At 35.7% G+C, this 16888-nt stretch overlaps 1 protein-coding gene across 2 annotated transcripts in view; it reads left to right on the top strand.

Annotated features, from left to right (window-relative positions):
* The window catches only part of FBXL4 (F-box and leucine rich repeat protein 4), an 83026-nt gene that overhangs the window by 34177 nt on the left and 31961 nt on the right, over nucleotides 1-16888 (top strand). For both annotated transcript variants that reach the window (XM_040474225.1, XM_040474226.1), the window contains 2 exons: nucleotides 2096-2340; nucleotides 9935-10148. In XM_040474225.1, coding sequence (XP_040330159.1) covers nucleotides 2096-2340; nucleotides 9935-10148 — 459 coding nt within the window. The remainder of the gene's footprint in view (nucleotides 1-2095; nucleotides 2341-9934; nucleotides 10149-16888) is intronic.

Raw genomic sequence — 16888 nt, 5'->3', positions numbered from 1 at the left:
ATCCAGAAACAGATCAGAAGAAAAGAAAGAAACTTTGGCAACTCCCTTGGCAAAGGGTTACATTTCTGTAGTAAAAACAAAAAAAGAACAGCAATAAAAAACAACAGTGTCACACTATTTTGTTCTTGTTTCTTCCTTTTTTGCTTTCAGAATGGCAAGATTTAAAGCATTGACACCAGTACTGTCTAGGACATCCGTGAATGGGTACTTTTTTACACTGTTTGTAGTAAATTGATGCTCTGAAGGGCAATTACCCTGAGGTATATTTGCAAATTTTGCCAAATATGCACACACACAATGATATTGCAGTATCATTTGCGATGGGGAAAAACCCAGGAACTCCGTAAGTGAGAAATTAGTTGAATAGTATGCCACATCTTTAAAAAGGAATGGGGTGGATTTCTATGTGCAGATAAAAAGATGCCTACAAGATAAATTATTAAATGAAAAAAGCAAGGTATAGCTTTTAGTGCAAATCCAAAATAGGATTTCATACATATTTTATACATATTCATACATAGGATTTTATACATATTCATGCATATTTGTCTGGAAGAGATCAGAAAAATGAACAGTGCTTACCAATGGGGAGAGGGTTTGTTAGATTTGAGGATAGATAGGGAGAAACGTCTCATATACTACGCTTCTTCAGTGTTTGGTTTTTCTAATGTTTTACCCGAATTTTCTTTTTGTTTGTATAATATTTTACATGTCAGCAGTTTACCTGTTATCGGCGTGATGAGATTTTAGACTAATTTTTAATTTCCTTATACTTCCCTGTTGTTTTTTTTTTTATAACACATACTCTTAATATTTTTAAAGTCTAATTCAGTCTTAAAAATAAATAGTAAAAACCCTCCAAGCCTCACGGAGCACAATATTTATGTTAGTTAGCAGTGTTCATACTTTATGCACTCTTTATGCTTATTTTAAATATCATGTTGTCACTATTTTGTTAATCTTTTGGCCTAAAACAGTGAAATTATGACCTGAAACTAGTATTGGGTTTACGTAGTCAAATAAATAGAAGAACAGCATTTGGGTTAAGGGGCATATTTGCAAAACAAAAATGTAGCTAGATAAACATACTGCGTTAAGCAAGAAACTCAATATTCTCTCTCATCTAAAGATTTTTACCATTTAGCAAATATTTGGTCTTTTTTTCCTTTGTGTTTCTTGGTTCAGAATAGGCTATTCAACAGTATTAGTTTAGAAACCCCAAATTGTGCACCGTCAAGGAAAAACAAATCTTGAACTAGTTCGAGGAAAACGATTTTAATTAGAGGTAAAAATCCCTTGGATTTCTCCCCTTTAATACTTTTTGTACCTGTGTGCTACTCCATCATCACTGCTAGCGGGCCCGTGGTTTCTCTTTCCTCTGGGAATTCTGTAATCGCTCCTTGACCGGTTTCTCTGCCTCCCTGCCTCCCTGCCTCCCTGCCTCCGTGCCTCCAGTAGTACTCTCTGCGATGGGCTTTCCAAACACAAATCTGACCCTGTCACTCTGCAGTGTGTATCCCTTCAAGACTCCTTCTTGCTTTCAGAATAAATTAAAGTTCTTAGTAACCCAGACCCTACCACTAACTAGTCTCTCACCTCGTTTGCCTCTCGCCCTTTAAAGCTGAGCCTTCCTTGTGCAAATACACTCTTCCTTCGAGGTTAGGCCTTATCTTCCATAGCAGCCTATGCTCCTCTTTTTCGAAGCTATTAAAACATCTTATTGCACTAACCAGTTCCCACTGGGCCCTGCAAAACTCTGGAAGTCGGAGCTCTCTTCCGTAACCATGCTTGCTGGGCTGTAGATGTTCAGTAAATGTTGAATCCATGAAAAATTGATTACCAAATTGTTTATACTGGAAAAAAATGAGTAGTCAATCTGAACTTGAAGTACCTTATAAACAATTTTGAAATGTAATATAGTCTTATGCATGAATGCTTTCTTCTAATTTGGATAATTCGGATGAATCTTGGTTTATCTAGTATGTGAAGACACTGTCATCAAATTTGATACGATTGTTCTTTATTAGACCATGTGATGTACTTACGTGATACTGTTTCTCCGTCCTGATGGTCTTGGTTTCTCTGTTTGATGTAGCTCATTCAACTGATTCTGAACCATCTTACACTGCCAGACCTGTGTAGACTAGCACAGACTTGCAAACTACTGAACCAGCACTGCTGTGATCCTCTACAGTACATCCACCTCAATCTGCAGCCGTACTGGGCAAAACTAAATGACACCTCTCTGGAATTTCTGCAGGCTCGCTGCACCCTTGTTCAGTGGCTCAATTTGTCTTGGACTGGGAACAGGGGCTTCATCTCTGTTGCAGGATTCAGCAGGTTAGTGCCAAGCCTTGTTGCGGTCGTTACTACGTGGTCTTTTCCGTAACCAAAGTTCGAAAGTATGTACCATATACCATACGTATATACGAAATAAAAAGGAGATCCATTCTGTGTATCATCGTGTTCTGCTTATAAACGTAAGTTTCTTCATCCCCTTCAGCGAAACTTTATAATGAGATAAAAGGAAAGTCTTCCCTTTACCTCATATGTTTTAAATCCCAAGTAACTTTGAACAGAGCCCCCCCCTTTTTTTTCTTTCTCATATTTTTGGCATAGATGATTAACACATTTTAAAAACTATTTCCAAATCAAAATCCACCTCTCTAATGTGATTTGTCAGAAATGGAAAACAATTTATTATAGAACATTTTTAATTAAATCTTAATTACATGTGCAATACATCACCCAAATTTAGAAGCTCATTTAAACTAATTATGTTGAAAATGCAATTGCATGCTAAGTAGGCGACCACACTTGCAGACCTGCCCAGGTGTTTCTGCTCCTTTCTATTGAAGCATTTCGTTTCCTTACTATTAAATGTCACCTGTTAAACATTTGAAAGCTTGCACAAGTGCATATTCATTTAGTAATGCCATATTAATTTTTCTTATGATACAAACAGGTGTTTTTCTCTTAACCTTGCTGAGAGTTATTCTCATTGTATGTTACACTCTAATCCCATCATTTCATTAAGTTAAATAATGAAGGAGTAGAAACTTTGGGGAAATTACCTGTGATTTTTGATTAATGAATAATTTTCTGTCCCGTTTTTAGAATTTAAAAATGAACAACAGCTCTCCCTTCACACATCCTCAGTGGATACATTCTTAAACAGAGGTTTATGAATTAGAAATTTGTATATTGAGCCTTGTTTTCCCTTGACTAGACTATAAAAATAAAGATGCAGTTCCAAAAATAAATATTTGATAGCATAAGATTCAGATGAGATAACTAATGTCACAATGTGTTCAAAGTGCTAATATTGATAGTTTATGCATCAAAGTAAAAAAATAAACACAAGCAGTGATGGCTTATGGCACATGTTGAAACCATGGATGCACCGAGTTCCTTTCTTTTCCTCCAAAAATAGAGCCAGGGAAAGGAGTTCTTCGATAAAACATTATGGTGTGGTGGGTCAGAGGGTATAACGGTTTTATAACATGCTATGTATACAAAATGGTTTCCATTATGTGAATTTTCTTAAGAGGAGATGTCTGTGGTAGAAAAATGGGCATTTCTTTTTTGGCAGTGTGATTCTGGTGAATTTTTGTAGAATCCACATTTTAAAAATTGCTAGATATTTGACAGCAATCCAGTGGAACACAGCTTAATCCTTTCTACTCCCCCTTGGCCCAGATACATACGCTTCATTTGAAAATTGTGCTCTCTGCTAATAGGACCAAAAAGAACTGAGCTTAATGATAACTGTGGGTATTTAGAGCAGGCCCTAAGGTCAGAAATCAAGGCTAACTGACTCTTAGAATAAATGTGTCAGTAAGCATTATTTTACATTCTTAGGACCTTTCAGGTATTTTCATTCCTCTTGTAGCTCTTTCCTTAATGTTTCCCACTACTGGGAATTTATTGTTTGTTTTCACCCTTTGTGTATAAGGAATTATAGTGAGTGTTGTTGGCCACAACAAGAGATGTTGAACACAGTCCTACATCAGGCTACAGAAATGATAAAGATATAAAGATAAACATGTAAACATCCTATATTTTTATTAATAAAATTAATAAAATAACAGTATGACAACTAATGAGTGTAGACGTTAAAGAAAACATTGATGGCGAGCAGCTGAAGCCCAGCTTCTTTGGGAAAATGTTGCATATGACCGTGATATACTGAGTAAAATGTAACAGTAATATTAAACCATTGTTTTAAAACTCCCTTTATGTAGCTCATTCTGATGCATGAGCAGAGACATAAGTTGTAAGAAGAAAGTTTAGTAATGCTACTTTTTAATTTTAGACTCATAAGGGATAAAGATCTGCAAGACTAAATCTCCAATCTACTCTCTCTCTAGCAATTTCTCTTCCATTTTCAATTCAGCCATGTTAGTTGCTGCGGGGCTGTTTAAATAATCACGAAGGTACATACATACATTTAAGTTTTCCATATTTTACTGTAGTATTTCAGATAGTAAAACTATAAATCTTGATAGCATTCCTTTAAGCATAGTCCTTGTTCCCATTAAGAAAGTAAAAAGTTTAAATACCAGGGAGAGAAGAGAGAATTCTTTTTCTGGGTGGGAGATATTGGAGTTTTGCCTACTGATTGCTGTTGGCCCCCTTGACTTGACTGCCGAATTGATAGTCATTATGCCTTGTAGGCAGCATTCCCAGAATAAACAATAAATATTCATGGCTTGATTATTAATGAATAATCTATGAATAAGTACGGTCTATTTATGCTCATTACTGTGAAGAAGACTTACTTATAATACTTTAAAGAAAAAAAAGTACATTTTTAAACCAGAGACCAGTGATGATGAGTAAGTCTTTGGGAAAAGTTTGATACCATTTATCTTTGTTGCCAAAAAACCTTATCCTCACAAGTTGGAACTGTTTAACTGGATTTCAAAGAACTTTTTAGGAATTTATATTATTCAGAAGAGCAGGAAAATAGGTTGAATCGGAATAACAAGAACTTAAAAGTTTTAATCAGTTATTAAAATCCTATTCTATCCCCAGATTTGTGATTTGCAACTTCAAGTACTGCTCATGCATATCATTACTCATTAAAATCACATCTTTTATAATTCCACTTTTCTTTTATAATACAGTTCCCTAAAGTCTTGGATATTTCTTTGCCCCCCTGCCTGTTTGTGCTCTGAGGCTTAATCATATCACTCTGACGCTCAAAAAGCCTTAGGTTTATTTTTCCACTACTATTTTTCTTCGGAGAGTTGCCCAAATTAATCACCTTGATCTCCACCTCAGCTATGCAGAGATTTTTACCCCTGACTCCTCTCATTGTTTCCTTTAGAAAACATTCTTGGATACTTTTTAGTTTCTAGAACTTTATTAGGTGTTTTGACACAGAGCTACAATTTTATGGGATAAAGAGCTCATTGCCTGTTTATTTGTTTACTCAGTTGCCTACCTGTGCTTTATACAGTTGTCTTTTAGAATGTCCAATTCCCAGAGATTGGAGACAACTTTAAGGCTTTTTTTCCCCTGCCAACAAGTTTTGTTTTTAACGGCTTTATTTTGGATCAGATGTATTAAATAATGTTCCAAATTACATGGGATTAAAGATTATCTTAAATATGCTATTTTATAAAACTCAGTGAGAGTCAGCTAACAAAATGTACAGTTAGGAATCAGAAGCCGTAGATATTTGTGTTTAATTCTCCCCTTACCTGTATACATCAGGCAAGTGTGAGGATTAGTGTCTTTTATTTTGATGAGTAAACTCAACTCATTCATTCATATGATTTTATTATTTTAGGCTGCAAGTTACCATTTAGTAAGTTACTTCTTATGTACTTACATTACTCTGGACAAATTAATTCACCACATAAGGATAAGCCATTTATTTCGTTTCTTATAGCAGGAGACCTAGTTTGGGATTGTTCGTGTGAAATTAAGTCTTCTCATAATACCCCCAATATCAAGAAATACTTTATGAGAATTCACACCATGGAATGAATAGGCTGTAGGAAATAAAGAAGCTTAGTTCTCATTTTGAGTGACCAGTGTCACGATTGAGATGAATGAATACATGACCAAGACAAAAACATACATGTAATTATGCATTAAAATAAAATTTAAATGAGCATTAAGGAAAGAAACGAGAGTTGTGTTCAGCTAATTAATTGACTCTGCTGCTACTTCTCCCTTCTTGAACTGGAGAGATCATGAAAAATTAGGTAGTGTAGATCCTGTAAGTTCAGGAAAACAGAGTATAGGGATATTGACTAATCTGCTCACACTGAAAATATGTAATATAAAAGAGAGAGGGAAAGTCAGAAAGGTAGTACAGGCATGATCATTATCTTCATTGTGCTTTCAGATTCTACCATTCATTAAATCAATTTGGGAAGTTTTCTAGTCTGTTAACCGGTTGGTTTTCTGCTGATTGGCCTGTAAATTCTTTAGAGGAGAAAAGTTCAATAGTGGGAGTAAGGAGAAAAGGGATGCCCAACTATTCCAAGTCCAATTTGGGAAAGAATTATAGAACAAAGTACTTTGCCAAATAATGAAGACCTTCAAGAGATAAGATGCCAAAAGATTTTAAGAGTTAATATGCTCATTTAACTTTTATAATCTTCAAATATTTGTAGAAGTATCAAATCAAAATAGGTTCTCTGAAACCCTACATCCATTTCTAGGTTGCTAGTTTATAAAAATACGAAGAACCACCTATAACTGTTATTTATACCCAAAGCTAGGTAAAACTGTTAATTTTGTCCCATTTCTTAGGAATAGTTTAACCTACAGGAAAAATACCCTGAGTCCATAGAATTTAGTCTGTTTAAGAATAGAGGAAACATAAATTCTTCAAGTAAATTTTCATAAGTGGAATTTGAGGCAGCTTATAAAGCTCAATATAAATAAGTTAGTAAGGGAGGAAATTGTGGTTAAGAGGAAAAAAAAAGGGGGCGCCTGGGTGGCTTAGTCGGTTGAGCATCCGACTTCAGCTCAGGTCATGATCTCATGGTTTGAGGGTTCGAGCCCCACATCGGGCTCTGTGCTGACAGCTCGGAGCCTGGAGCCTGCTTCGGATTTTGTGTCTCCCTCTCTCTCTGCTCCTTCCCTGCTCACATTCTGTCTCTCTCTCAAAAATAAACAAAGATTAAAAAAAAAAAAAGCGAGAGAGAAAAAAAAAGTAGTAGTTGAGGAATAGATGAGCCTGAGTTCAATTCAGTGTATAGAGGTATGTCATTATTTATTTATTTCAAAAAAATGTTTTAATGTTTATTCGTTTTTGAGGGAGAGAGAGAGACAGTGAGAGAGAGGGGTGGGGGAGGGAGGGGCAGAGAGCGAGGGAGACACAGAATCCGAAGCAGGCTCCAGGCTCCGAGCTGTCAGCACAGAGCCCGACGCGAGGCTGGAACTCACAAGCCGTGAGATCATGACCTGAGCCGAAGACAGATACTTAACCTCCTGAGCCACCCAGTCTCCCCTGTCATAATTAGTATACATTGCCTACCTTTGAGGTAGATCCAGAACCTGAATATTGAGCACCACATTCACTGCTACCACCTGGATCTCTTGCACCATCTTCTCTTTCCTGAATATTGTGACCTGACTGCCCCCATTTTCACTCCTCTTCCCCTTGAGTCTCTCCTCTACCTAGAAGCGAGAGTGATCCTGCTAAAACACAAGGAGTTTGTGTCACTCCTCTGCTCAAGACCCTCTGATGATTGAGAAGGCCATCCCCCTCAAAGTAAAACGTAGACACTATATGAACTGCCTCTTATCTCTCTGACCTGCGCCTCATCTCCCCCTCACTTTGTACCTCCCGCATTAGTCTCTTCACATTTCCTCAGTCTGTGTGGTATCCTGCCCCCGAGCCATTGTGCTTGCCTTTCCCTCGGCCTGGAAAGTTCTTTCCCAGATACCTGCTTTGCTTATACTGCTACTTCCTTTGGGTCTTGATTCATCTCAGTGAGGTGTCTCCAACCACCCTATCTATCCTTGATACTTCCTGTTGCCCTTCCTTGCTTTTATTTCCTCCTTGACACTTTTCATTTTTTTTTTTTAAAGTTTATTTACTTATTTTGAGAGAGAGAGAGGGAGAGAGAGAATCCCAAGCACTGTCAGTGCAGAGCCCAGTGCGGGGCTCGAACTCACGAACCGTGAGATCATGACCTGAGCTGAAGTTGGATGCTTAACCTACTGAGCCACCTAGGCGCCCCGACACATTTTTCACTTATTATTTGTTTTACTCATTTACTTGTTTATAGCCTGCCTCCTACCAAAATGTAGTAAGCCGCCTGAGAGCAGGGACTTTGTTTTGTCCACTGCTAACTCCCCAGTGCCCAGAGAAATGCCTAGATCATACTAGGAGCTCAATAAATATTTGTTTAATGAATTAATGAACGTGATTGATGCAAATTGCAGTTTACCCAATTCAACTTAGCAAAGGTAACAGTAGTGGGATGGGTTTGAAGAAATCTGGGAGAGGGAGTAGCTTGAGGAGTGTCAAGGAATCTTAAGGAAGGGATGGGCAGTTGTGCAAAATGCCACAATAAGTCAAGTAATTCAAGCACTGAAAAGAAAGGGCACTGAATTTGGCATTTAAAAGGAAAGGGCGAATTTAGGGAGAACAGAACATATATTGCATTGGATTGAGAATAAATGGCGTTCAGGTGTAAATAAGATACGTGGGCAATAGTTATTTTCAACATTTAAAATAAATTGGTAGCAACTGAATTTTTTTATTGTTGTTTGAATGTGAGTTGGCCACGATTTAACTTTTATTTTAATGTTTGTGGGGTGCTTTGACCTTTACCAACTGCTTTCACATATTGTTTGATGTTCAAAACCATGAGGCAGTGTGGTGAGTGCTGTTATGTAATTCTCGTCTGCCTTTTACAGCTGAGAAAATGCTAAGACTTGGGTAAATGCCTTTTCCAAGGTCACATGCTTGGAAGTAGTGGAACAGGGCCAAAAATTAATCCTTTAGTGTTATTTCTTTTATTTTCGTGATTGATTTAGTCAGTTTTATTTTATATGTGTATTTGAAAGCTAATGAGGAAAAAAGATGTGACATAAATAAACTAACAGTATGTCACTGATGTGACATTGTCATAGGCAAGAAAATGTCGAGAGACCTGGACAGGGATGATTTGGTACACTTAAGGGTTCAATTTGCTTAGGTGATAAAGTTTCATGGCTTCAGATACTCTTAGACTCACATCTCCTTTTATTTTTTTTTCAAATTTTTTTTTTGGGACGGGACTGTCCCCCCCCCCCCATCTGTAATGCAACTAAGATAAATATTGTTATTACCAATCTGATACGGAATTTTATGTCCACCGTGTTGAATAATTTCTGTGTACTTTGCGCGAAGCTGTAATTGAATATCTTGTAATAATTTCAGCATCAGTATGGTAAATAGTAACAAACATAAGGAACATTACAATAGTATGGTTAAACCAATTCCACATTTCCTTAGTTAAGAGGAGGTTAGTCTGATGTATTTTGAAGTCATTTAATTAAAGCTTTCACTTTGTGTGTCATATTCAAAGTAAATTATCCAGCACTGAATGGATATTGTTTAGGGGGAAATATCTTCTAAGAGTTTTGTTATGTTTTTGGATTTGGGCTCTACAAACTCAGGTGTGAATTTTAGATAGATAGGAGAAATGCATTCTTTGCTTTCTTAATTTTTCACTTAGCATTGGCTGACTTTTTCTATGATGTGAATACATCTTATCATATCAGGTTGATTTATTTTAGCCTAATCATGCCTATTTCGGTAAGCAGTAAATGAGAATTTAAGTGAAACGAGCTTTACATTTTCCCTAGTAGAAATCCATTCTTCTGAAGGTGCCTGTTAAGAGTTGAGGTAATTCCAGTGTACTTGTAAAAGTATCATTTAGTTTTACAAAATTCACATGGAACATTGTTTTTACAGGTTTCTAAAGGTTTGTGGATCTGAATTAGTGCGCCTGGAATTATCCTGTAGCCACTTTCTTAATGAAACTTGCTTGGAGATTATTTCTGAGATGTGTCCAAATTTACAGGACTTAAATCTCTCATCCTGTGATAAATTACCACCTCAAGCTTTCAACCACATTGCCAAATTATGCGGTCTTAGACGACTTGTTCTCTATAGAACAAAAATAGAGGTAAGAATAACCATCCTTTATGTCTTTGCTACTGTGATAGCCAACCGAATACTTAGTTGCCTGTAATTGCTCATGATAATGTGCTTTCTGATTTTTAAATAGATTATGATGCCACCTGACTATTCTAAAATCAATAGAACTGATTCAGTCATTTCAAAATTATTTCAAGTGTATTGTGTTGTTTTTATAATTATAGGAAGAGGTTCTTCTCTGTGTTCTTAAAATTTTTGTAATACTGTTCATGTAATAAGCAATGGGCTGACATGAGCTGAAATGCTGGCAGGGAATGAATTAGAAAAAGAGGCAGAATGATAGTATGCAGGAGGGCTAAGGAGCAAAGTGGAATTTAGCCAGGGCCAGACTTAGGAGTTAAAATTCTTGATACCATATTTTAGGAGGCTCATTAATGAAAAATGGAATCTTGTCATGTATATTGACCTACTTTCTTTTTTCATGTAACATCTCTAGGACTTTTTTTCCAGATCTCTACATATACCACCTGACACTTGCCACTAACTGTGTAGCGTAGGTTATACCATAATCTGTCTATTCAGCCATTTCCCAGGTGATCAACATTCAGGTTTTTCCAGTTGTTTTCCTTTTATAAACTATCTAGCAATAACATTGTTTTGTGCAGAAATTTGCATATACATACTGTTATTGCTGTAGGGTAGAATCCTGTAAGTGGTACTACTGGATCAAAGAATATGTGGCTGGGACCTACTAGGGGCCACTTACTGTCATATACTTGGTTACTTTTCTTCAGTCATGTTGGCCTTCTTTCTGTTACTTGAACATTCTGATCTGGTCCCAGCCCTTCTGCCTGTCTAGAATGTTTTCTAGCTTATTACATGGCTGCCCTTTTCTTAGCTCAGTGTTCAACTCAAGTATTTTTTTTTTTTTTTCAGAGATCACTTCTTGGACATTGATAAAAAGGTAGCCCCTTTCTGGCTCATTCCTTTCATTTTATCCAGTATTATTTCCTTTCTAGCATCTGTATCACTCTGAAATGATTTTGTTTTCTTGCTATTATCTGTCTCCTTACACTGGGATATAAATTTTACGAAAGTAGGAGCCTTGTCTGTCTTTTTCATTGCCGTGTTTCCAACATCTAGAATAGTACTTGGTAAAGATTGGCTCTTTGATAAGTATTTATTAAATGAATGAATAAAATAACCAAATTACTTTTCCAAAATGGGATACCGGTAGTTTTCCCACGATAGCGAACTCTTGCCTGTCTTGAGTGTTACCTTGGTCAGCCTCTGGTATTTAACCTCTGGTATTTCCGTTTCCTTTTCTCTAAAATGGAGAGACTAAAAATACAGATATTAGGGTCATTGTAAGAATTAAATTACGTGTAAAGCGCTTAAAGGGTGCCTAGAACATAGTAAACTCTCAATAAACATTAGCTGCACGTAACAGTAGTAGTGATAATAGTACCATCATGGTAGTTTTGTAGCGTGTTTTACTCTATGGTGGGGGAAGTCTCATTTCTAAGCTTTTAAACCTTTTTTTTTTAATCCTTGTATATTCTTCTGCCACTTACAGCTTTTGGCAAGGGATTTTATCAGAAGTGTATTCGTTTTATTTCATTTTGCTTTTTAATAAGGCTTCCTGTCTGTCGCGTAAGCCTTGCTTTATGTCCAAGAAAGAGCGTATTGTTGTTTTCTTCACTTAGGTTTTGTATCTTTCTAGTTAAAAGGTTTATCTTTTGCATTTTGTAGTCTCAGGTACTGTTTTCTATTTAATTTTAATAGGTTATTGTTAAAGTTCATTGTTTTTGTATCATTATCTTGTATCTGCTCACTTTCCTGAATGCTTATAATTGTTCTAATTTTTATTTATGTCTTTGGATTTTCTAATGATACGATTACATAATCTCAAAATTACTATACCTTGTCTTTTTTAGTATTTAAAGTGTTGCTTTATTAGATAGAAATTAATAAATAATGTGCAGCAAGAGAGTCATAACAGGTGTACCGGTGTTATTTTTAATGTAGTGAGAATGTCATTAATGTTTCATTTTAAAAACATCTATACAACAAACGTTTGACTATTATGTGCTAGGTACTGTTCTAGGCACTGGAACTTTAGTATCGAACTAAATAGACAACTCCTCATGCAGCTTACTGAGTTTATATGTTGTTTGATATTGCTTTCTGATAAATAGTCTTTATAATTTTTGTTTGCTTAAGAATATTTTATCAAAAATGTATATTAAGCCTCCATTGATACATTCATCTTTTTTCTTTCATCTCAATATAATGACTTATGTCGAATAGTCCTTGCCTCCCTACATGTTTTTAATTTAATACAAAGCTGGGTTAATTTCCTAATATTTTGGAGCCAAATTAACCTGAATTTGAATTCTAGCTTTATCACTTATGAATTGTTACCTTGAGGAAGTTTCTTGACCTCCTGTACTTCAGCTTTCCCTCCTGTAAAATGGAGATAATAATAGTATGCACCACAGAGAGTTTTTAAATGATTTACTATACATGAAGTTCTATAGCAGTGCCTGGTTCATAGTTAGTATCTTTTAAGGATTTATACTTATAAATAATTTTTACATCTGCTCTATTAAGTGAGATTGAGCCGTAGTTCTCCTTTTCCTGCTGTTTTATCAGGTTTGAGGCCAGAATTATGACAATGCAGCAAAATGATATGGGAAACTCCCATTTTTTTTCTTTGATCTGGAATAGCTTTGATAGATGGGAATTATCTGTTCTAGAATTGACCTATACGACCATCTGGGTATAGAGCCTTTTTTATTGGTAGATCAGAGTATATACCCTTGCATAGACATGGCGTTTTTTCTAATCTATGGAAGCCTGAAAGTATGTGAGTATAAGAGCGTCTGTTTAATACAGTACTTTCAGTTTGGGGCACAATGTTTAGCCAGAGTTTAACCGATAACCTGGTATAGTGGGAAGAAGACTTATTCTGGTTCTGGCCCAGTGACAAGCTTCATGATCTAGGTTGAGTCACACAGTTTCTCATATTCCCAGATTCTTCTTTTGTGAAATAAAAGGACCGTTATCCCCGAATGCATGTTAAAGTATAGTGTTAGCCCATGTTTTAATTGGTCTGTCGTGAAATGACTTACCATTTGTGAGTGTAAAATTGTCAGCTATCTTTTCTTGGGTAGGTCTGTCCGTTCTTAAATTATGCCATACCTTATTTTTATTGATATATTAACTCTTCTATTGGCCTATGTACTATAAAGTCTGAGGTCCTCTGAGCAAGATAATGCCTCATTTAAAAATTTTCCGGTGAAATTTAACTTTAAGAAGAAATATAGCACAGTTAATTATTCAGTGAATCTTCAGGAAGAAAAATAGGATAAAAACAAGAAATTATACTAACTTGCTAGGCACCTTACATCTATGGTGATTTTTAAGAATCACTGGGTTCTACTCCTGAAGCCAAGACTACACTGTGTGTTAACTAACTTGAGAATAAAAATTAATTAATTGGTTGATTTAAAAAATAAATTAGATACCTTAAAAAATGTATAGCCTGTGGGATGCTTTTGGAATGTTCTATATCAACAACATCTAAGTGTCGGGAAATCATGAAGTAATCCCGTTTTTTTTAATTTACCTCAAGAAACTGATAGAATATGACTATATATTGTTAAAATCATTTTCTTTTCTTAGTTTCAGGGATGCAATATAATGATTCAACAATTCTGTACATTAGTGCTCATTGTGTTAAGTGTACTTTTGATCCCCTTTTGCTGTTTTACCCATCCTCCCGTCTACCGTTCCTCTGGCCAACCACCAGTTTGTTCTTTGTATTTAAGAGTGTGGTTTTTTTGTTTGTCTCTTTTTTCTTTTGTTCCTTTGTTTCATTTCTTAAATTCCACATACGAGTATATTTTTTAAGAAGTGTGATTTGTAAAAGCCCGAGAAGATTTCCTATCTCCAGAGCGGAGATCTATACATATCTAACTCTCGATGGCAAGCATCATCTCCAGCTTCCCTCGCTTACTTAAACACAGATGTAAAATCATTGTAGGAATGCATTAAATAAAATTTGTGTTGTAGGTCCATCTGCTAAAATATTATAAAAATAATTTATACATTTATTTTATACAATTTATACAATTTCTCAATTACATTGAGTGTATAAAAAATTTATAAAGTTACATTTTAATGATTTACAATTAACTTACGGTAAAATAAAATAATGCCATTTGAGTGCTGTAAATGGGAAAATTCAAAATTGGGAAAAATTTACCCAGGCAGTGTTTACTTTTATTGCTTCTCGAGTCTATATTCAGTGCTCTCTACCTATACTTAGTATTCACTTCTAGTGTCTTCTCATCCTTGGGATCTGTATCAGATGCTGACGTGGGCACTCAGTAGGTCACAGGAATAAAGGGAGAAGGCAGCACAGTCCTCTGGTCTCTTAAAACAAGCAGAAGCTACAACACTGGCATTCATACCAATCTGCAAACACCTCCCTTGTCACTTAGGCACGGCGTTATGTCACCCCCTTCTTTCTTCCATGAATGTACACTTCTGTCCTACACTCAGTGATGTTGGTGGATGGAGAACAAACAGGGAATAAGACAAGATTTAGGGGCTTGGCTTCTCTCTGAACCTCCCATGTAATCATTGGCAGTACATTCAGATGTTATGAACTGTTTTGAAAAAAAGGAACAGCAATTAATTTTAAATGCCTCTGTCTGCTCCGAGGAAATATATGAGAAGAAAAAAAATAAACAAAACAAATTTGAACTTCCTGGGAGAGGTTTTTTTTTTTTTTTCTTAACAAGCAATACAAATTATCCAGTGCCACTTTTGCCTGTTTTTCTAAATTCTACAAATTTTTTAAATAAGCAAAAATTAGTAGTATTAAATGTTGAGTCTGTTATAGCATTTAACTTCAGAGAGATCAGATTGACGGTGTCGTAGAGTTATACTTTACAGGCCTATATATAATTTACACTAATAAACATAATACATCTGTGCCATTTTATAAGACTTAAGTCTGTGTGCCTAGTGAGCAAAGCTTTAGAGGATGTTGGAGACCTGGGTTTTAGCCCCAATGTTTGGGAAAGCTTACTGAATGTACTCTGTTTGCTGTCCTAGACATTTTGCGTATTATTTAATTCTTTGCACTAGTCCAGTGAAAGTAGGTGTCATTCTCATCTTACAGATGATCAAATGAAGGTTCCAAAAGATTAGTAACCTTCCCAGTGACACAGAGCAATATGTTAGAGTCAGGATTTGAACCCAAGTTTGGTGGTCTCAGTGTCATAGTTAAAATTGCATGCTATGTAAAAGCACAGAATGGTGGTTATTCTAAGAACTTGACTGCCTCTATTTAAACTAGAGATTTTTCCTTACTACCTATTATAAAAGATTTGCAATTGGTAAGGAAATATAACATTGTAACTAACATACACAACATTGTGATCCAGTGTAAAATGCAAACTAGTAAGTTATATTCTATAAATATTTTGTAGTTAAAACTTCTACAAGGAAGTGGAATTCTTGTCTTTTATTTTTATTATAAACAAACTTTGAAGTCTCAATTGCTCTGCATTTATAAATAACAATTATTTAAATTACATTTAGAAAATTTAAGTAATAGTTTGTGGAATCAATACATAATAATGCTTTAAGCAAATGGGTTACATAGGCCACTTCTCAATGTTATACCCTAGTGGACAGTAGCATTGGGACACATAATCCCCCAAATAATTTTAGCAGGTAAAACTATGTGTTGTTGATGTCTAGGTGGTATGTTCCTAAGTTGTTAGGCATAGCCAGGCATGTTGCAGTTCTGATTACTCAATAAGACTGAGAACCCCGGAGAATGAAAGTGTAATCGGGTCAGAATTGCCTGATATGCTGGTGGATAGATCCTGACATGCTGACGTGGCCCCTTGTGAGCCAGTGGTGAAACAGGTCGTGAGCCCAGGGTAGTGGGCTTCTCTCTCCCTGACATATTTCACCATCAAGGCTGCTTGAGCCTCATGAACCTCATGGGTAACTTTGTCAGGAGCTGGGGTTGTATTGTGGTTCATATACTTCATATTGCTTGATTGCTGCTTTGGTAGTAAACTGAGAGCAACCTTAAAATAAGTCCCAGTGCCATTGTCACCAATTTTTGAGCCCAACCTTTACCTGGCCTAGTTCATTAAAAAAGTCAAACCCATAAATAGATGAAACAGAATAAAATGGTAGTTACCAGGGGATAGAGGGTGGGGGGAGGGTAAGATTGACGGTGTTTAAGAGATCTAATGCACAGTATAATGAGTATAGACAATAATACTGTAATGATACAATACAAATATTGTTTCAATTGTAATTGTATTTCAATATATAAAAGTATTAAAGTAACTCACTGTACACCTTAGATTTACAAATTACAATGAATCAAGTTTATCAAATTAAAAAAAAAAAAAAAAGATTTTCTGCCCAGTTCCACTGCTTTGGCTGACTATGGCCAGTACCCTGCAGTGAGAGAAGGCAGCAGTAGGATCTTGTTGAGACTTTAGCTATGATTAAAACTTTTGCTTAGCAGTAGGATTCAAGTATCTGATTCACACACTATTTGATAATTTAAAAACTGAAAAGATATTTGTTATTTAGTCTGTATCATAGACCCAAGTCATACAACTCAGTCCTTATCTTGGCTTTTCCACTTAAAAGATTTATGTGTTTGGGTAAGCCACTTGTACTAAGCTAAAAGTTTATTTATCTATTAAAAAAAAAGCCAAACTT

The sequence above is a fragment of the Herpailurus yagouaroundi genome, unplaced genomic scaffold (genome assembly GCF_014898765.1).
Source record: "Herpailurus yagouaroundi ecotype Mexico unplaced genomic scaffold, PumYag 139, whole genome shotgun sequence".
NCBI lineage: Eukaryota > Metazoa > Chordata > Mammalia > Carnivora > Felidae > Herpailurus > Herpailurus yagouaroundi.
The sequence above is the reverse complement of the archived record's forward strand: the minus strand, read 5'-3'. Positions and strand labels throughout refer to the sequence as shown.